The sequence below is a fragment of the Dermacentor variabilis genome, chromosome 2, assembly GCF_050947875.1.
Source record: "Dermacentor variabilis isolate Ectoservices chromosome 2, ASM5094787v1, whole genome shotgun sequence".
NCBI classification, from domain to species: Eukaryota; Metazoa; Arthropoda; class Arachnida; order Ixodida; family Ixodidae; genus Dermacentor; species Dermacentor variabilis.
In genome coordinates this window covers 69443878-69466907 of record NC_134569.1, presented here as the reverse complement: position 1 = coordinate 69466907, position 23030 = coordinate 69443878, and the positions used below count along the sequence as shown (strand labels likewise).

General features: G+C 45.5%; 1 protein-coding gene across 1 annotated transcript in view; it reads left to right on the top strand.

Annotated features, from left to right (window-relative positions):
- The first annotated feature begins 200 nt into the window (after positions 1 to 200).
- LOC142570341 (synaptogenesis protein syg-2-like) overlaps positions 201 to 23030 on the top strand; it is a 125510-nt gene continuing 102680 nt past the window's right edge. The window contains exons 1-2 of the mRNA XM_075678728.1: positions 201 to 279; positions 4269 to 4616. Of these exons, the coding sequence (XP_075534843.1) occupies positions 201 to 279; positions 4269 to 4616 (427 nt within the window). The remainder of the gene's footprint in view (positions 280 to 4268; positions 4617 to 23030) is intronic.

The window sequence follows — 23030 nt, the reverse complement described above, 5'->3', positions numbered from 1 at the left end:
TGCTCAGTTGAATGCGAAAGCTGAGAACGCATAGTGACTGCAGAAATAAAATTACAATTTAAAAAAGTAAAAATAAGACCAAGCACTCGAAAGACGGAAAGGAAAGCCGAATGAAGAAGACAGAAAACGACCGCTGGCGCTGACAGCGCGTTTCAAAGAGATAAAAGGCGAACCTCTCTGTGGCTCGAAACTCCGACAGTATGAAATGGCGACTGGAGGGTAAGGAGGAACGGAAGGACGGAGAGGGGCGCAGGATAGGGAATAAGGAATGGAAGAAAGGTGAGGGGAAAGATGGAAAAGAAGAGGCGTTGGTTGTAGTTTGAGGCACGCGCTGACACGAGGAAAAAGCACCGTCGTCGTCGTCACCGCGGGTTGTGTAAAGAGGCGGTGAATACGGCGACATTTTATTCATATTTACTTTAGTCGGATTGAATGTAGAATCTCCTGAAAAGCTTGTTTTCGAGGGGTACCTCTCGTTTGCGAATGGAACGAAATTCTTCCATTCAAGTTTTTAAGAAACACCCTTATCTTCTGCCGTTGACGTCCCACCATCCGCACCCCTTCCAGAAAACGTCGCCGAAATCTCTGTGATGTGACCACAGTTGTAGAGAGGGAGCGTAGATTGTGCGTAACTATAGCATGAATATATATATATATTATATATATATATATATATATATATATATATATATATATATATATATATATATATATATATATATATATATATATATATATATATATATATTAGAATTATATACATACGGAACTATAGCGGGAATATGGCTATTGAAATTCCGTGATATCTCCTTTTTTCCATCTTCTGGTCATGTTTTTCTGTCTATGCAGTGTAGTTTCCGTCGCTTCATTCGACGCTTTAAACACCGTTTACCAGAAGTTAAGAGGTCATTAAGTGTCTAGAGTGACACGAAAGAATTGCACGTACTGAGAATAAGTCGTTACCGGAGTGTGATAACCCGGCTTCGAGGTCACCAATGTCGCCCAAATGCTGAAGGCAGGGAAGCTGCGAGGCTAAGGCTGAATCTTGCCACCCAGTAAGACTGGCGTATTCTGCCTTGGAAATAAGGCTGTCCTGATCATAAATTAAATAAGCATTCGACTGGGATTCATCGATGTTCATGTGGCCAAAGAAGATCATCATCTGTGTGCAGGACTTGTGCCATGGTGACCGCAGTTATCTTGTCTTCAGTGCTGCCATATTGTACGATGACATTGAGAATATGCCTCTTAATACTTGTAAGGGAAAGAAGAAACACTAGGGACTTCATAGTCTTCCGGATGACAGTTCTTTATCAGAAATTTTCTTCCACATCAAGGCATTTTTGTCGGGTAATTCGCTTTAAGGGAGCTAAACATACGCGGCATGCGTGAAGGATGCGGTATCTCTAGCCGAGGATAAGCATGAAATTGAGTACCTTCTAGGTTATCAATAACCTGATTTAGTGAATGTGTGATCACGAAGTTGCTGAAAGCTTATGGGCTTTTTCGTTCCTTGTAGTGACGTATTGGAATTAAAGGCAACGAGGAAGTGGATATGTTTGCGCACGACGCTCTTTCATGTGCCCCAACACTGTGAACCTCGAAAAACATGCAGCACATGAAGCGCGCAATCTGGAAACATTTCCCGATGCTCCCAAAAGCTGCGCATCAGACCTGTATCCTGAAAGTAGTTACTTGCGAAGAGGCTACCATGCTGTATCGGGCTAGGACTGGATCAGCATACTCAAAGAAATGGCAATTTAATACTGGACGATCCACTTCCCCGTTCTGTACCTGATATGGTTGAATTGCGGTTGCTGTAAACTTCGCCTAGATAATGAGAATGAGAAACAACTTGAAATCATGCAGACTTAATCTAAGCAAGGCCACAACAGAAGAAGACGCAAATGTACTCGTTTGCTAAAACGATCTTTGCTGTTCAAAATTCAGCGTCTTTTCTTTTTATAAACGGGCAGCAGAATAATGCATTTCGCTGATTGAACAAGCTAATATCCAACCAGTAAGTTGAAATTCTAACGTGAAAATGGCAATGGTAATATTGTTTGATCATATGAGCTTTTCCATTGGTTTCGTGAATCGCCTATATATTACTTTGACACGCAATAAAAAAAAATAATTGGTCTTATTGGTCTCCGCGGTTCTTGACATATGTGCATTATGCCGAAGACACTGACTTCTGTTGCTTGTAAAGCAGATCACATGCATTTCACCGATAACGTGTTCGACTAGGGGACGGAAATATTCTTGCGAAAGAAAAAAAATCAAACCGTACCCATTTGTTCTTTCCCATTATCGCAGCAACAACTAAGGGAACAATGAGCCTGCCGTCATTTCTCATCTCGATCGACAGACCCGAGTCAAGACAAAGCCACTTTAGGTACTGCAGGTTATACATAGTACACAAGGCTGCGACGCACCAGTGGTGTTTGTGGAGCAGATTGACTTCCCATTTCGCCACTGGTCAAGGCTGTCCAAACAGCTGATGTAAAACAAGCAAGATGGAGTAGATGGAGTTCTAGCGGAATCGGTACACGCGGTTAACCCGAGGAGAGTTAACGTGCTGTAGCAAGGAGTGCGGTTAGAGAGAAGGGGTGGGGCGTTTTTACCATTGGAAGAATAGAACGCAGCCTTCCAATGTCAACACTAAAAGACAGGAATGAAGGCTAAGGTTTCACGTGCCAAAACCCCGATTTGATTATGAGGCACGCCGTGGTGAGACACTCTGGATTAATCTTGACCAGGGAATTTTTAACGTGCCCCCCATGCACGGCACACGGGCGTTTTTGCAATTCGCCTCCATCGAAATATGGCCGCCGCGGCCGGGATTTGATCTCGAGACCTAGTGCTTCGCAGCGAAACACCATAGTCGCTAAGCCACAATGTTCGGAGGCACCAAAGAGCAGAAAGTCTAAGAGGAGTCGCACGTTAGCTTGTTGAAGACATATTGTTCGTAAGCGTACGTTTCCGACAAGCTTAAACTCAATACTGCGTCCTAAAGATTGGGACGGGAGATGGTGCAGACTGTCTCTGTTTCTTGTCTACCCGGGTCGTTTTCTTTTGAATATAATCATCTAGCCGAGTGGAAGCCGCGAGACCACAGCAGTAAGTGGTGTAGGAATCGATACACTCAGTCTGACCATTAATGTCTGTCAGTACGCTCACCAAACAGAACTGCTGTCGAGGACTCGAGTGGCCAGCGATATCAGAAAACACGCGAGGGGTCGCTGGCAGCGATTGAGCTCACGCGCAGACGTTCGGTCAATATGTTCGGCATCGATGCAATAACCACGTCTGCCCTTTAAGTGAATACGGGGCACTGCTTTCCGAATCAACGATTTTGCCTGTGCATTGGTGCTATGATCAAATTATCGTGAAAGCCTAGTTCCTTCTGCATCTTTCTTCTGCTGTTGATGCTGCAGCTAGAAAGGAACAAGCAACACATGGCCGCAATCCGTACCTTCTCAGTAGTGTTCTGGTCAGAACGTGACAAAAATGCGTTTAGAGCTTACTAACTATATGGTAATAGGATTGCAGTGACAAATTGATTAGTTGCGCATCAGTTCAACACTTTTTGAGAAGCCCCTTACACACTTGATGTAGGAGTACAACTTATTACCCTTACCTTTATTCCGCCTGCTTAGAGCTTTACACAATAAGACTTCTTAAAGCTTCTTCGTTGTAGGCGTCTTGTTTGTAGTTACAGACGTCTGTTAAAACAATGCAGTATTCGCCCTGAAGTTCTAATTTCGCAAGCACGGAGAAGGTAAAATAAAAACTATCATATGTTGTTTAGTTGAAGACGGCATAACTGGCTATAATTGATCTATGCATTCTTTAACGAAAAGTTCAGCTATTTACGTAGCTGAATAGGGGATTGTATCAGGTAGATGCTTGGCATGAGAAGAAAATACGTCTGCGTGATTAAAAGGTTCAATGTTCGTGGATGCAGCATTTAATTACGCTAAATGTTGTTCTCATGAAACCAATACAATTTTGTGTTTTTAACAGCACCAATATGATATATATATATATATATATATATATATATATATATATATATATATATATATATATATATATATATATATATATATATATATATATAGCACGTACTCTTATGTCGCAGTGTAGGTGCACAACCCGGCAGCAGTTACGTGTGCACAGTGCAAACGCACAACTCGTTCTTTCTAAGCTATAAAGTCTCGCAACGCGAAATGCTCATGGCGATGTGTGTCTTCTCTTTGCAGCCGAGGCTCAAACAGTGACGGCGCTGGAAGGCAGCCAGGTGCAACTGAGCTGCGACATAAGCGCTCCGGGCGTCGGTGACTTCCCGGTACGCATCCGCTGGTTCAAAGACTCCAGTGAAAACCCCGTTTACAGCGTAGATGTCAATCCGAGAACGGGGAGCCTGTCACAGATCCGCCAGAGCGCGCAGCGTAGCAGCTTGCAAGGTCGTGCGTACTTTTCGGTGATCCAGACACCCGCCGTGCTCAGCATCGACCGTGTTCGGCACGCCGACAACGGTTCCTACGCGTGCGCGGTGGACTTCAAGAAAGACTGGACTCGAAAACTCACAACGCACCTCATAGTTATAGGTAAGTGAAAGCGGTCATCCTAAGAGAAAGATAGCTTATGAACCTATTAGGCTATCCCACGTGAGCGAGAGAGATGAACATATAAGTCATAAGAGAAAGACCAGAGGGGTTAACCAGGCTGAGCAGCCATGTAGGCTACCCTGCACTGGGGGAGGAAGAAAGGGGATTGACAGAGGAGAAGGAAGAGAGAAGTTCACAGTATGTACTGTTACACAGACATGCGTTCATCACTGAGCCAGTCACAGGCGGTCATACAGGCTGGTGCACACATGAGCCAAGTGGAAAGCTTCCGGATGAACTCGTGAACGTGAAGGATAAACTAAGTAATTAAACATTTATCTACGATGAACATCGACATATGTGAATAGCAATTTATCAAACCAAAATGAATTCGGAAACACTTTAAAAGACCATCACTGCGGCCTACGTTATGATAAAGTTGTGGTTCTGGCACCATGGAATCCCAGAATTAGATTGAAATTTCTGAGGTGTCGTGTGTGCCATGCCATGCGACAACGTCCGTATGTCTACATTTCTGAAAGTGGGACTTTCATGAAATGGCTCAAGCAGCTCGGAAAAGATGACAGGCAGCAACACGTGTCATCTAGCACACTTGTTTAACATTGTGTTTCGTCAGGTCGCGATATCAACTGGGATCAGGCACGTGTAATTGCGAACGAAAAAAAGAATGAATCATACGTATTTATCCTGATTCGGATCCCATAAAAACTATAGCGGCCACATTGAACTTAAACGCTGGTAATTTACCACCTATATACCGTAGGTTTCGTCGTCATGCTATACGACTTACTGAAGCGATTGATTTATCGGATTTTGCATCATTGTGAACAAGGCGCTGCTGTAGGAACTGAAAGAATAACTTTACAAAATATCTTGTGGTGGGTGTTTGCCTTCGTTGGTCATTATGGTCCGTATTCAGAAAAGTCTCTCATGCTTGAATTGTTCGTAAGAGAAAATTCTAGCCAATTCTGATGCTGGATTTATTATTAGCTAATGCGAATGACCAATGGCAAAGAAAACTTACGAATGAATACTTCCTGAACTTTCGGTAAATACGTTTATCACTTCATTGTTAGTGTTTATACTGAAAAAGCTACTACTGACTATGAGAATGAACACCATGGCGACGTCTCATGTATAACATATGCGGTTCCTTAAAGTGCCCCTCACCAGACCCCACATCAAATTTTGGTTATATGCTGGAAGTTGTTGCGTGCCCTCTAGAGAGTGTTCTGCCACAAAATTTTTCACATTGGTCTATAATAGCCGAGATAGAAATGTTTCAATGCTGCGAACCAGTGATTTCAACAGGCGGGCTCCGCTGCCAAAAAAGGCGCTCTGTCCACTCGCCCTTTCTAGCCTCCGCAAGCGAAATTCTGTCCCTGCGTTCTCCCCTACCGGACCTCGAGGATCGCGAGGTCCTATATGGGTCCGGTATGCGCTAGAGGGGTCACAGGCCCTACGTTTATTATTTTTTTTGCTCCTCGTTTTTTTCTTCGGCGCGACGCAGTTCTGCTGACGGCATCGCGCTCGAGCTGTTGTCTCGTTCGCACAGGGCACGATTTTGCGCGCTGTGCACAAGGAAACATGACTAGTGGTATAATTCAGTGCTACACGAATACTGAGAAAGAACAAGCGGATCGCAGAGCATGATCACGGGGGGGGGGGGGATGCGACGCTGAAACACGGTAGAAAATGGCCTAGTTTCGGTACCTGTGCACGTTACCGCACGACCGTGGGAACAAGCAGACGAACCGAAAGTACATCTCTCTTGCTTCGGTGTGAAGTAAAACAAACTTGCGCAGCTATTTCGTTTGTGTGTTTTATTATTTCTCTAAACTTCAATTTGTCAAATCAAGCAACAGATCGCACAGATAACAGATGTTGTCTTGAATAATTCTCGAAGTCGCGTGTCACCACGAGAGACGTCACACTGCGGACACCAGTACGTAGGCGCAGCCACACGAATACGTCATCCTCGGGCTCGGAGCGCGGAGGTCGCGAGGAGAAGGAAAAACGACGTTCGGTTTGAAATTTCAGATCTCTCCGCGGAGCGTAGCGATGTAATACTTTTCAGACACGATCGTTATCGCGCAATGTATGCTCAGCGCTTGTCAGCTCAAAATGGCCAGACCTGGTGAGGGGTCTTTAACAAGATGTAAATTTCAGCAATATAGGCGAGCTTGCGGTCAGGCTACAAGAGGATGCAGCTGTTTTGGACAACAACTCGGGCTCGTAGTTTATCTGTGTAATATCTTGAATGCAAACGAGAAATTTCTACTTTTATTTGCATTTCGTACACAGTAAGGGGACTTCCCTATACAGATGTATTCACACTGCTCGTCGCAATACATGACACTTGAAAGCAAGGAAATAAGAAGAAATTCTGGAAGTTTTCAACCAAGAAATGCCCTAAATTTAGGTTAGAAATGTTCATAAAGTGTACATGTAGTTACACAAAGTTTTTCCCATGGCATGCAAGCATTATACACAGGAAATATATAGCCCAGAGAGTTATGTACGATATAATTACGTGAGCAAGACGTAGTAATGAAGAACCTCGTTTCGTACTAATACTGAGGCTAGTACTGATTTGTGCAGCGCATAAAAATAATATATCAGGATAACGAACAAAAAAAAAAGGCTTTCTATACTGCACACTGAGCAGCCTGTACCTTCATGTTATGCACATTTCATTGTATAAACGAGCTTACACAATCATCGTGAATATCACACAAGTCTTATGAAAGACGATTGTTTGTACTAACGCACATTTTGAAAAACGGCTTTCAATTTGCGAAAACAATTATAGAGATAAGAGCACAATTGACCAAGGAGCAATTTATTAACTTATGTACCTGGGCAGAAAGGAGACTTCTTTAATAAACATATTTGCATATTCAGGAAGCAATCCTGCACTTGGCTGAACTTGTAAAAATCTATAATTTACCAGTTGGCTTTTGACTACCAAACGCCTGCAAGAATAAGCACTTCCAGGTCTCTGTGAGTACAAATATAAAAACCAGGACTTGTTCAAAATGCACGATTAGTATGTCGTTTCAAGCAGAATTACAAAACCGAAAGTGACAACATAAATGAAATGCTGCCATAGAAAAATATGGCCAACGATTACGCTTCTTAGTAGGTAATGCGATTTTCGAGCGCAGCTGCTGCATTACTTCAACAAGCGGCAACCGCATACGGAACACGCAGTTCCGAGCGGAGGCTGTTCTGCGTTGCCGATTGGGCAGATAACTTCGCGATCCGCCGCTATCGAGCCGGCGCTCCGACGACGCGCCATCGCACCATATTATAGTGGGTCGCCACCGCGGAGAAAGGGGAGGGGGGGAGATTAGCAATTATTATTTTATCTTTCTTCTCAGGTGGTATGAGGAAGCGGTGAAGAACAGGGGCATTGAGTAGACGTCACACACTCATTCGCTCGCAGACAGGGCTCAGTGTCGCCGCACAAGTCACCGCAACGGCACTGCGCAAGGTAAGGGGAGGCATAGGGCAAGTGTGGAGGCGGGAAAGGCCAGCAAGGCGCAAGCACTGCCAGAGGCGCTGCCAGTACGAATGCCCCTGAGGAACGCGCCCCACAAACAGGGAAGCGAGAGAGACGGCCGAGAGCCGTACTGCCCCGCGACGCGAAGACGGAGGAGCCGAGAGCCGTGGATAACGCGCGAGGCGGCAAGGAGCGCCTGCCACGGGCCCCGTGGCAGTGCCGCGGCAGTTGGTAACGGGACGGCGAGGGCGGAGTGGAGGGTAGCGGCGAGAGACACCGCAACGGCGCTGCGCGGAGGAAGGGGGCGAGAGGATAGGCGATAACACGTGATCTGGGTTTGGAGAACAAGGGGAAAGCAGGGCTCGCGCCACGTGAAGTGACTTTTAAAGAGAAATGGAAGAGATAAGTGCAGTGCCGTAACTGTCTCTCACAGGAGGGCACCTCAACCGCACTGCACGGGGAAGGGGTATGGGGAGAAAAAGATGGAGATAGTGACCGGAAGTAAAAAGGAGAGAGAGACCGGAATAGCAAAAAAAAAAAACGACAATGTAGCTAAGCGATTGCAGAGCCTACAGCCGCGCTCTGAGGTGTATTGCTTCACAGAATTCCATCGCGAGAGAATGCAGCAGGAGCGCGCGCATATAGAGCAGCGCCCTGGCCCCGGCTACGGAGCTGGTTACGGCGAGTCACAACGGCGGGGCCGAAGGCAACGCAAAAAATTGCCGACGATTACGTTACTTCCTAATGCGAAATTTGAGCGCAGCAAATAAGCTGTTTCACCTTTTCGATAGATTGAGGCAAAGAAATCGAGCAACACATGTATGCGCTATCACAGAATTTTTTTTTTATTTTTCACACGTATTCCTTCAACAAAGACTCCACTAACAGTTCTTGACAGTCATGAAGGAAGCTTTGTGGTCGGAGAAATAGACTGATATATGTTCGACTTGGTACACCAATGCTTGATTCTCAAAGACGAGATCTATACAAGTGCCTCGCGAGGTTGTCACAGCCGTGGGACGCGTTACGAGCGAGAGGAACGGGATGTTCTCCCGCATAAGTGTTAGGAAATTGCTGTTTGTCTTTATGTCAAGCCGCCACCGATCTGGCTCTCTGATTGCCACCGCACAGGGCGAACGGCAGCGGCAATTTCGGCTCGGGTGGTGCACATATACAGATCCGCCGCCACCGATCTGGCTCTCTGATTGCCACCGCACAGGGGTTGCATTGGAGGAGGAGCGAAGAAAGGAATTAAGTTCGAGCCGGCGCTTTGAAAACCGGAGACTCGCAGGAAGAGGGGGGAGGGGGGCGGCGTGTACACCCAGCGGCAAACGATGGGGGCAGAAGCGCGCGCAGCAAGCGGACAACACGATAAAGGGAGGAGGGAAGAGATAGCAGCGACTGACTGATGCCGCTGACGCCGATAGTGAGTCAACCCCAGCTGCGGAGTTGGTTTCAGGGACAACGAATAACCGGCGCGTCGGCAACTGAAGAGCACCCTATCCGCCACACAAGAACAGGGGGGGGGGACCCTTTCCTCCTCTTTCTGCATGGCGGCGACGGTGTTCTATGCAGTCACGTTATCTTGACTCTCTAGCGGCGTCAGCGGCATCCAGCGGTATCAGTCGGTCGCTGCTAGCGCTGGGGGGATGAAAGGGGGGCGGAGCTGGTTACGAGGCCGACGACGACGCCGACGCGAAACCCTGGAACGGACGCCAAAGAGCTGCGCTCTAAAAGCCTGAACGGGCGTCAAAGAGCGGCGCTCTAAAATAAAACCGCTTTATGACGAAGCTTACTGGCGCTGCAAAATCACACATATTCACTGCCATACGTCAGCCTGGTGCAGAAAGGATCATCTCACTCATATTTTGCGGTAGCCATATTAAACCTTATAGAACTTGTAATGAAACGTTCATCTTGCAAAAAAGAAAGAAAGAAAAAGAAAAGGAAAGGGAAAAACAATATGAAATGAAATTCAACGCACATTTTGGAATGTGAAGCGAAGCTTTCGGGAGGCCGGTTATTGAAATGCTATAAATTTGCACACTTTATCCCTGCGTCTCCGGCGTAAGGGGAATAGGGGCGCGAGCATGTGCTCTCAAGCAAGCTGCTATCTCGTGTGACAACTCTTACGTTGGTGTGTATTTTTTAATCACTGCTTGTTGATTTTGAATGTACCACCTGCTTCTTGACCAGTCTCCGTTGTGGATATGTGCCATAGTATGCAAATAATCATCAACATAATCATTATCATAAGTAATACATGGGAGGGGGGGGATCTTCACAAAGAGCTCGTTGGCATTGGCATGATTGCGCACATTCGACTGTGGCCTATTTCAATTATTTCTTCCTGGAAAATATTCTTCGTAGCTCGAAGTGGCTAGGCATATCTGTTTATCATTCTTGCTCTCCACAGACAGCATTCCAACAAGACGGAAAATGATATTGTGTGGCTGCGTTCTGTCTTTTGCCCACCAGGGTATTTGATGAAGAAAGGTAGTTTTTTTTTAAATATTTATTCAATGTTCGCTATATAACTTAAAAAATATGGCATCGCAAAAGTAATGACCCAGTGATCGATAGTTCCAGGCTTTTCACACTACCTGAAATTCGCGTTCCACGGAACAAATAATCCGTTAGTATTAGGCTGTATCTTCACAGGAAGCGTCGCGGAATGGAGTTAAAGAAAGTCTTTGCTTCAAAGACACGTACACTTTCTTTATGTGATTCAATACGTCAATGAAGTGATGATTGCGAGATGTAGTACCGCATATCGGCATATGGAAGTGCACATCAATAACACTCCTAACCATTGCCCTACGATTTGAGCTAAATAAATAGGCGCATGAAAATTTGGTATGGATAACTAAAACAGCCTCTGCTGCGTGTGATACAGGAGAATTCTAGTGACTCTATTAAGTAGATTCACCTCTCTTACTCGTGTTTAAATCTGCCTGATCATTCACTTATGGTGTGTTCAGTGTAAGTGTTACGGTTCTGCCCGTCACTGTAATATAAACATAAGAAAGTGCGATTGTGGCCTACCGATTAGATCATCGGGTGAGCTGGAGAACGTAGGTTCGATTACAGCATGAGGCACGTAATTCCTTTTTCATTACCACAAAAATTGAATGAACATCATAGATGCATTTCCGGCGTCGTTGTCAGTGTCGCCGCTACGCTCCGTATCAAGCCCAAGTGCGATAACACCGTGGCCGTGCGCCGTATGCTTTCGGTTCGAGTGAAAGCGTGTGAGAGTGAACCGAGGATGGTAGCTTCATCTCGCGCGCGCAAAGGAGGAAGGTGGAGAGGGATCGCCCCGTCGTCCACCGCGCGCAAGGCACTGCATGTTGGGAGGAGGGTGTAGCGTTTTACTCTGCTGGCGGCTGCGTATGACGCGACTGATCCAGCAGCGCGGATCCTATATTAAAAGCGATCTACAATGAGTACAGAGACAGCCGCGCGACCACGCGGGCCCTATCTTGTAGGTGGTCTGCGATGAGTATAGACTCCAGGTGCACCGTTCCGTGTGCGCTTAGTTCTTGCTGCTTAGTTCGCGCTGAAGCGAGAGGCAGCGCCAAGATCAATTCGTTTGCTGCTGCTGCGGCTCTTCAAGGTCAGCAAGTGTCCGCGCACGTCGAGTGAAATGCGTTGATGTTGTCTGTGCGTGCGTGACACCATGCTTGTTAATTTAATTAGCAAGCGAATGTTTACGAGTTTACACAGCAGATAAAGCTACTATCCTTATTTCGTATAGTTGTCTACTAACTTGCTATCGCAATCGATGCTCCGCCTTTTGGGTGAAAATGCAACTTTTTTGAAAGTATGAGCTACACGGCGATGTAGAAGCAGCACGCGCACAGACATCAGCCACCGTCTCGACTTGAATTTAAAAGCAGCAATGATTAGTAAATTGCAATAAGGATCAACTGGCTACATGAGCTGGGCTGCAATGCACCAGTTTTGCCTGTAAAGAGTACATTTCTGTATGGTAGCTATGTGATACGATAGAGCCATTCTGTGAATACAAATAACAGACGGAAAAATTTTATTTCATATCCGGCATGTTTGTGGACTGGACTCCCGCATAAGCGTCGACGAGGGTGACTTGCCTCCTAGCGGCTTCCTTGGCCTGATGGATTGCTCAGAGTTGCTCGACCAGGGCTGATCTGAGCCCAGCCTGCCAATGTGCACGGCCTGCCAATGTGCACGGCCTGCCAATGTGCACGGCCTGCCAATGTGCACGGCCTGCCAATGTGCACGACCTGCCATTGTGCACAGCCTGGCAATGTGCACAAAGGCGGTCGGTGGAAACTGCATTCTCATTATTTATTTATATTATTTATTTTTTTATTTATACAGACTGTAGCCTCATTAAGGCTATTACAGGAGTGGGATGAACAACAAACACAAGTATTTGTAAACAAGCTTGCGTGAATTGTTTCAGTGTTAGTGAACGGATGTTGCCCAGTAGTGAATTCCAGACTTCAATTGTTGAAAAAAAAAAGCTGTGTTTAGAGAAATCAGTGCGGACAAAAAAGGTTGAGATATTTAGGGCATGGTGACTCCTCGTATATGAAGGTTTGGAAAAATTCAAATAGTTATCTAGAGAGGACAGGCGGGGAGAATTTATTAACTTGTGAAGGAATTTTAGGCATTCAAGTTTGCGACACTCTGCAAGAGGAGTGAGACGAAGTAGGGGAAGAGAGTTAGACGACGAAAATTCCTTGTCATATCTCCTACAAACAAAACGCACTGCCTTTTTTTTTTTTGCACTCATTCCAGTTTTTGACGTCACAGTCTTTGTATGGATTCCATACAACGGAGCCATATTCGAGGATGAGGTGAATGAGGGTTTCATATGTAAGAAGTTTAATAATAATAATATTTGGGGTTTTACGTGCCAAAACCACTTTCTGATTATGAGGCACGCCGTAGTGGAGGACTCCGGAAATTTTGACCACCTGGGGTTCTTTAACGTGCACCTAAATCTAAGCACACGGGTGTTTTCGCATTTCGCCCCCATCGAAATGCGGCCGCCGCGGCCGGGATTCGATCCCGCGACCTCGTGCTCAGCAGCCCAACACCATAGCCACTGAGCAACCACGGCGGGTTGTAAGAAGTTTAGTTTCTTGAGGAGCAAGACGCAGCGTACGATGTAAGTATATTATGTATTGATCCCTGGCACTCCCATAGTCTGTGTTCTAAGGTAGCTCGTGCATTGCAATGCTTGCGTTTATCGGTCGTGGATATTGCTGGATATATAACATGTAGTAGAGCCGGACTCTTACATAACTTCGTTTGTAACTGTCGCCATTGGATAGACTGCGACCTATTGAGTTGTGCGTGAGGTGGTAGGTAAACGAAAATTTGAAGTTTATAATGTTTAGTATTATTATTGAATCTTTCAGTGGGAGAAAGGAAATAAGAATGGAAACAATTTAGACGAGAGTTAGTGAGGGAGTGAGCGACTGCATGCTTGAATGAGGAACGTTGCCTCTTTCAATGGGCTGAGCACTCTTTGCCTGCTTCAGCCATTCTGAGCCTGCTCGCCTATCTATCTATCTATCTATCTATCTATCTATCTATCTATCTATCTATCTATCTATCTATCTATCTATCTATCTATCTATCTATCTATCTATCTATCTATCTATCTATCTATCTATCTATCTATCTATCTATCTATCTATCTATCTATCTATCTATCTATCTATCTATCTATCTATCTATCTATCTATCTATCTATCTATCTATCTATCTATCTATCTATCTATCTATCTATCTATCTATCCCTCTGTCCTCGGTCTGTCTGTGTCGGTGGCGGTGGCAAGACGACACTACCACTACCATAATTTTAGTAACGTCATTCCATGATCATCGAGCCATCGTCATCATACCCCTCATTCCATTGATGTTAATTCTTCGTCATTCTATCGTGATTGCGCCGCCGTTGTCATACCGTTGTCATACCGTTGTCAAAGAGTAACTATCATGCATCCATTGCTTTACTATCCTTGTCATACCGTCATGGTCGTGCGATGGTCGTGACTTCTGCTTCTTCGTCTGACTCTTGTCATGCCGCCGTCCTCAAACCATAGCCTTCATTGTAGTTTCTTGATACAGTTGTCTCGCCATTTTCTTCATACGCTCGTTGTCACCCAATTGCCATTCTATTGTCGTCTGTGCGTCGTCCCCATACAGTCGTCGTCATGCATTTGCTACAATACCATGATCGTCGTGCTTTCGTGGTCATTCCAGCGTCATAACAAAGACATCCGACTCTTGTCATGCCCTCATAATCATGTCGTAGTTTTACCACCGTCTTTACCTCGGTAACGTCACGCCATTGTCGTCATGTCGCATTGTCATACAACCTTCGTCTTTTCATCGATGTTATGTCTTCTTCGTCATTCTATGGTATTCATGAAGTCGACGTGAAATTATGATTATGCCGCCGTCGTCGTACCGTGGTCATATTGCGTCATCGTCTGACAGTCGGTGTCATGCTTCCGTTGTCATACCATCGTCGTCATATGCCATCGTGAATTGTGCTATCGTCGTCATTCCAGCTTCGTCATACTGTCACCTCACGCCATTTTCACCAAACTCGTCGTTTCCTAGTTCTCATTTCATCGTTGTCAAGCTATATCATCGTCATCATTTCAGATTGTCATCTCATTTTCATCATGCGTCGCCGTCATACAGCCCTTGTCGTTCTATCAAGGTGGAGGCCATTCCTTCTTCGTCATTGCATTGCAGTCTTTGCGTCAGCGCCGTATAGTCGCCGTCATACCACAGTGCTGATTGGTGAGCTTGGCAAGCAAAAAGATTAGCAAAGGGGGACAATACCAAAGAATGTGTCGGTAGGAGTTTACCTTGTTTTTATCTCGGCTTGGCCCTTGTGTCCCCGTCGCAAAATCTTTCAGTATGCCTTCAAACCAACTAGCCTAAGTTTTTGCCCTCTATACAAGTTTGACAATCGGCTTAAAATATGTGACATAACTTTAGAAATGTCTGGCCTCAACAGACGCAGTCTTATTTGGCTCACTGTACTCAGCCAAATTCTGTCTTTGCAGTTCACTACTCGAACAGTCAGGACGTCTGTCGAGTGAGTTCCTGATCACTTTGCAATGTGGTCAACCAAGTTTGGAACATGGATATGGAACCTCAAAAAGCTGCGACGTTTTTCTAAAGCATTTCTCTTGCATTTACCGCGAAATCGCCACGGATCTTTGTTTGTACAGTGGTGCTAGGCCAATCACCGGGAAACGACTAATGGAACAATAAATGGTACCGGCGCAAATTTAGTTGACAAGGAAATGTGGATTACAAAGCAAACTGGAGTTTAGAATATTATAGTTGAGGTTACGAAAGAGAAGTGGAGTGTGGCAGGCTATGTAATGCGTATAGCAATAACTCGTGACCAACTAAGGTTATGAACTATCTTGCAAAAGAAGAGAAGCGCAGTCGAGGACGGTAGAGGTCTCGGCGTTGGGATGAAATTAGAAAATAACGTGGAATAAGTTAGCGCAAGATGCAGTTGATAGAGGACGTTGGGAGAGGCTTTTGCGCTGCAGTAGAATTAGAATAGGCTGATAATGACGAAACTTATGCTCGCGCTCAGGCATTAGCGAGGAGTCGGCTAGCGACATCATTATCGGCAAAGATGAAATCCCGTGTTGGGATACACATCTATGGGGGCATGGAAAGGGGACCTAGGTATTCAGATACAACTGCCCTAACTTTAAAGACGTTTAGGTATTGTACCTGAAAACTTTCAGACTGCATAATAAGTGCCTTCTAACAATTTGGTAAACTTCGTAGAAAAATAATTAATTTTCAACATATTAAAACAAACCGTTTTTAATATTTCTTTTCTCTTTTTAAAAAAAGTTATGCAACTTTTAACGTAAACAGAGAGCTCCATATTTTCCTCCTAGCTCAATATGCGCTGGACATTGTTCTAGAGCAAAATAAAAATTATATATTTTACCATTGCATGGTCAAAGAAGCTTAAATTCCAGAGACAGGTATCTTAAGCCAATTTCCTAGCCAAAGCTGTTAATAAAAGGTGCTCGGTTGGAAACTCAATTTATTTTGTTCAGTAAGTGTCACAAGCCTTCAGGTACAATCCACCAAAATATACATATGGAAAGTAAAGCAATTGCAGAGAAAATGTTCTTTTTGTCAGCAAAAGTGGTCTTTTGAGAAAACGTTGCTTAATGTTTTCATTTGCGATATGGTGACTTAAAACCCTCCTGGCGCGTAGTCTTCGCAATCAATTCCTCAGCATTCCTTTTTAATACCCTTTCTTTTCCTCGCTATGATATGTAATAATTAACTGCACCAGGAACAGGGGAGTTTAAGCTTTTACTATAGATGCTCCAAGACACGGGGTTTTTGGGTCCATAACATTAACTCAAGTTATCGCTCGCGAATGATCGCGACTATCATGACACCTTTGGGACATACACTGAACTTCTGAAAACGTTAAAAGAATTATAGAAATCATATGTATGGATGATTATAGAAGCAAATATATTTATACATATTAAATCAAGAATAACAATGGAAACGCCACAGCGCATCGCCCAAGCTTGCATACCGAGCAGACAGATTCATGACAGAGGCCCGTGTTATGCGCCATTTTTAGATACCCTCCGGTCCGCATCTGGGAATTCCACTTGGCGCAATTTTTTGCCATGAATAGTGGCATATTTGGCATTAAAATAAAAAAATGCATTTTAGGTCGATTTTGGTATCCGTCCACGCTTAATATGCGAACATTTTTGCTACTTTCTTGAAACCCACTTGTCTTTGCAGGAGGTATGCGACGTCAAACATCAAGCGCTTTAATATGCCTGAAACGTGGCGTTCAGAAATTGTTAAGCATCTTATAAACTCTGTGTCGGTGATTGCTTTTAAGAACCGTGTTTACAACAATAGCCCTTTTGATACTGCACTGTTTGCATTTGGATTAGTTACATGTCTGTCACCATCCAGTCATTTTTGTTTGCTAGGATATCTTATTACCCAGTGTCTCTAAGAATTCAGCCCGAACTTCATTTTTTATGTAAGATCCTTCATCCTCTACAATCATTTTCATTCCTGTGTTTGTCATAAAATTATAAAAAAATAAAACGGAACGGGTCCTCAATGATAACGACGCTTTGTTAACTGTCTATTCCGTACAAATAAGCACAAAAAGGCCTTGTATTCAACACTTCTTTTGCGAAACGTTATCATATCGTAACGTAGGCGTCCAACAACACACATTTGTTCCTAAAGGCATCGCTGAACACGTTACGGGAAAATGAACACTTCGAACATTCATGGACACACGTCACCGTCGTCGAACCTGAACGTATTAAAGATTTCGGGATTAATTACGCATCCCTAAACCGACAGGAAGTAAACGCACACAACGTCGCGATACAAAAGACCAAACTACCTACTTACTCGCGACTTTGGCCATCCAGCTGTGAAAATGAGAAGAAAAAGAGAGAAAAATTAAAACCACAAATTTTCCATTGCGGCCAGTGCTCCCGGCTATATACGACCATAAATTTACAATTCCTTGTTTCTGAGCAGGCCTCCCAAATTAATCAAGGGGCTGGGGCCGCGCTGTTAATAATAATGTCCCCTGACATGATAAGCCTAGGTCACCTTCGTGTTGCTGTTGAAGGCTTCTATAAAATAACGTCGCTTCGAGTTTAATACAATTTTTATTCTGTTCGTCTTAATTAAAATGTTAGTAATTATGTCCCCCACCCCTTGTCTGTGTGTGTGTGTGTGTGTGTGTGTGTGTGTGTGTGTTTGTGTGTGTGTGTGCGTGTGTGTGTGTGTGTGTGTGTGTGTGTGTGTGTGTGTGTGTGTGTGTGTGTGTGTGTGTGTGTGTGTGTGTGTGTGTGTGTGTGTGTGTGTGTGTGTGTGTGTGTGTGTGTGTGTGTGTGTCAATAATGGTTCACATGCAATGTATGCAGAGTAAAGGTGTACTTGCCGGCCCTTCCGTGGCTCTTGTGCTTGAAACTACCGAGCGTGTCGTGCAGTAGCGCTACCGTACGTTCGTTGCACGTTCTTTTGGCAATATTTCTTTTCCGCAAGCCAGAGCAGCCATTCTGTGTCGCCTGTGGTTCAGTGTGGCATTCACAAATGATTGTTCCTCCTGCATTATAATTGTCAAGGCCCTGCGTGGCAAAACTGTGGCCCACCCGGAGACTGTCAGGCATACCAGTCGTGATTGTACTCGATGAAGTAAGCATAAAAAAAGAAGCAACTCTAGAGCAAGATAGGCCGTCAATATAGTAACACCTTGTTATAGGAAAGCGCGTTGCCAGCACACCTAACGCGTTACAGCCGCGCTTACTTAAAAAGTTTCAAACACAACAACCCATTACCTTGAAGTTCTTACAGTAGTAAAAAATTACCTCAATTGGTCGCTTAAGTAATGCAGCTTCTTATGTGATTTACCTCAACCTAGTTATTCCTTGTAATACGTATATGTCATTACTTTCAATTGAAAAAGCATTGAAGGCTTCTCTGCCTCAAAACGAAGCGGCAGGCTCGGTTCCTTAGAAATAGCAGCTTGCCTCCATGCACCGGTCGTCCCATCAGCTTGGCCAACGGAAGCAAGAACAAGTAGATGTCAGTGCGCTGCGCGCCACCTGCAAAACATTCCACGATCATGGGAAATTGCGTAGGCGTCGGCTTACGGTACCATGCACTATATTTCGCTAAGTATGTGTTCCGGCCTTAGATGCAAGGCCGCGCACGGGGCAGATGTATACACCTTAAATGAGGTACCAAGGTTATTCTCCTCCAGCAAAAAAAAAAAAACATATATTGTATTCTGTTCACGTCGTTCTGTCTCCGAACCGCTCGAAACATTATTATGGGCTTGACTATCACCCGGTTATATGACGCGAGAGCACGGGAGAACGCGGTCTGCTTTCTCTATTCTTTCTTTCCTTTTTTGCCCAAGTTCTGATCAATGACCGAGGGGGGTGATGGCTGAGCCACACCGGCTAACCCCGCCGGGCACTAAGATGAGCGTGGGCGTAAATGCGTGCATATGGGGCAGTGACTGCGCGCTACTGCGAAGCTGCATCAATTATTCAAGAAAACAACGTCGTAACAATTACAATGGGAGTCGAGTGGCGAAGGGGGAAAAATTGGGTAGGGGGGTTGACGTAGAATGGCCTCCCCATACATTTACTCTTCCCCCTATGCTTCTTTGCTTCTCACTCGCCACCTAAAGCTCTTAGCCAGTGCGCGGCTACATAGTAAACGGCGTCGGTGTTCTTTTCTTTCAATCCACGATGCTGCCACGTCACGTTCAGCCAGAGACAATTTCCGCGGTACTCGCTTCGTGCGCTCAAAGAGAGCGAGAAATGTAGGCGGGATGTGAGGGTTAGAAGAGCAGCTGATGCGAACTGAAAGCAAGGAGGAAGCAGTAAAAGAAAAAAAAAAGAAGAAACGAATGACCTGGGAGGAGCTTGAAGCTGCACTCGACAATAAGGCTTCGGCGACGAATTGCTAATTGCTGCGGAAGGAAACTCGTCTGGGATGGAGAGTGGCGTGTCGTCGTGTGGGAGAGGATAGAAAGTTCGAGCGCCAGGGCTGATAAAAAAAAAAGCAATGTGGGAAGACCAAGTTCTGACGCTGTCTGGCTCCCTGGCTGCCTGGCGCCCGCGAGGTCTCTGCTGCGCCAGGTTTGCCGGCTTCTATGGGAGTCGGTGCGCCCGAATGAATGCGTATGCTGCGCGAGGGTGCGAGAGCGGTGGGGCGTGAGTGGCCCGTAAAGCAAAGTGTGAGCGGCAAACACGTATACGCTCGGATGGAAGAACAGCAAAGTTTAATTACTCGACGTGTTACATGGGCCTTTCTAGTCGTGCGAGTTGTGGCCTCAACACAGATAATATCAGCCTTCGTGGCTGGAATTGTGCAATTCACTTTGGGGAAATAGGTATGTTGTGCATTGTTGCCCTCTGAGAGCCAGCGCCTACTGGAGCACATGCAGTAGTCTGAGGATTTTTTTCATCCCCGTCCAAGGCCACGCATACACCCCTGACCAAAAATGAGATAATTACGGCAGATGCCACGAGACCAATTCGAAAAGAGCTTTACCGTGTGGGTTCAAAGAAGCGTGAAGTAATACAAAAGAAGGTGTAGAAAATTCTCGAGGATGATGCGATACAGCCTTCGAAGAGACCTTGAGCGTACCCCATGTTGTTGCTCAAGAAAAAGGAAAGATCGCGGCTTGCGCTTCTGTATTGGCAACCGGAAAGTAAATAAAGTAACCAAGCATGACGTCTACCCGTTAGCACGCCTAGACGATTCAGTACACAGGTTGCGCCTCGCAACTTATTTGTTCTGCATGGCTCTATGCAGCCGGTATTCACAGATAGAGGTCGATGAGAGATCGTGAAAAAATCGACTTAGTGGTGCCTGGCGGTCATTTCGAATTGAAGGTGCTCTTTTTCGGTTCGTGCTCAGTGCCAGCCACTTTTCTGCATCTAATGGACACCGTACTTTCGGGACTAAAATGGCGAACTTGCTTGGTGTACCTAGACAACGTGATCGTGTTTTCAGCGACATTAGAAGAGAACCTGAACTAGCTATTCGCAGTTCTTCAATCTACAAGCTCGGCTGGCCTCACGTTAAAGGCGGAAAGATTTCATCCTGACTTTAGCGAACCCCAATTTCTAGGCCATGTCATCAGACACGAAAGTGTTCGACGTGATCCAGACAAAATAGGCACCGTCACTAAGCTCCCTTCACCATCTGACAAGAAGACAATGAGATGCTTCCTGGATTTTTTTTTCCAATTGCCGACGGCTTATTGTGGATTTTTTTATGCATTACCTCACCGTGGACGTGACTAATACGAGATGATGTTCCTTATTTGTGAGGTGGAAGAGAGCAAGTGGCATTTAGTGAGTTACACCAACGTTCACAAACGCCCCCAGGTCTTGCACACTCTGACCAGAACGCCACGACAGCACTTAACACAGACGCGAGCAACGTACGCCTGGGTGCAGTGCTGGTGCAGTGTGGCAAGACGGCTGCGAGAAAGTGATAGCCTACACCAACAGAACTCTTTTGCGCAGTGAGGGAAACTACTCCACTGCGGAGAAGGAATGCAGAGTCATTATGTGAGCTGTTATCAAATTTCGCCCTTATCTGCATTCCCTTTCATTCACCATTGTCAGCGACCACACTTCTCCCTGTTGACTTAACCAGCTTAAAAGACCCACCTGGTGGATCGGCGTGCTGGAGCCCGAGGCTCCAGGAGTTCGACTTCCACGTGACCGCCATGTACAAGACGGGTAAAAAAATACACTGATGCCGACTCGGTCACCAATCGAGCCCTTTGTCACCATGGATAAAGACACGGAGGCTGCATTCTTGGGAGTCGGCGATATATTTACCATTTCAAGGTAGCAGCAGGACGACCTACAACTCATTCTACTCCTTGATTTCCTTGAAGTCCAAGGTAAAGACGTGCTGCGACGGTTCGCAAAAAGACTGGAGTCATCTTGTTTCTTGTTTTGAGGGGCATTGTTGTCTGTAAGAAGAACTTTCCTTCCATGCGGGCAGCACCTACTTACTGGTCGTGCCTGCTTCAGTTCACAACCAAATTTCCCCAGCATGTCAAGATCAGGCAACCTCAGGTAATCTAGACTGCCCAGGAACATTGTTTCTACTGTGGCGAAAGTATTATTGGCCGAAACACCCAGCTGTTATTAACATCACATATGCACTTGTCTTGACTGTCAAGACGCAAAGCGCCACATGGCAACATCCTGTTGAGCTGCCGGAAGCGCCATTCACCGAAATTGGCGTAGATTTTCTTGGACCATTTTAGACTTCTACCACAGGGATCTGCTGGATTATTTCTCTAGAAATTACCTCAATCGGTTTGCAGAGACTAAAGCTACTCAGCGGGGCATATCACATGAAGCAGCTTGGTCTTTCGTTGGAACCGTCGTCCTTAAACGAGATGCTCCAGCGGTAGTAATTACTGACAGGAGAAACGTGTTCATGTCTGACCTTCTAAACGCAGTTTGCCGTAAGGGGCGAAGCTTCTCAGGATCCTTTTAATAAAGTTATTCGTATCCGTATTCTTGGACGCCTACTTGGAGCATTGGGTCTCTGCCACTTGGTCTGCGCTGCTCTTCAATAAACCCTTTTGATGACAACTTGGGTCACTGAGTATGTGCCAGTAGGTGCGTGGTGCTCTTCAATGAAAGTGTCGACGCCAACATGGGCAGTGAGGTAGCTCTACAACGATAAAAATTAACCCTTAAATTTCTCTGATGCTGAGCCGAATCAAACCCTCGCCACAAGGGTTCCTTAAGGACAGCGACCCGACGCTTTTAAATCGAAATTCACGCGATGGAATAAACACCATGGATGAGCATGGCGTTGCGGAGGCATGGTGAATTGTGCGGCCAGCGACTTATCATGTGGATAGAATAGCAGGTTGGGCTAGTTGGTTTTCCATCTTGGTGTCCACAGCGCAAACTGCAGAAGGTACACGAGACGAGAAGTCGCCTTCTCGTCCCCTGTCCCGTCTACGTTTTGCGCTGTTAACACTACGCTATTACCTTGGCTATTGCGTGCGGCGTGGCTGGGTAGCACTGATCCACCTAATGTTCTTCCGCAGATTTAGGTCCGCCGTGTGAATATAGCGCGCTGCGCCACAGTTGCAGTGGATATGTGCTACTGTTCATTGTACTTCACGCACACGCTTTAACGAGCTGCGCCATGAATGCATTCGACATGTGCCGTTCCTCAAGGAGACTCTCGCCAACTTGGGTCACTAAGTGTATGCCTGACTGTTGGCCTGACAGTGCAGAAGTGGGCTTCAAAATCGAGCCTCC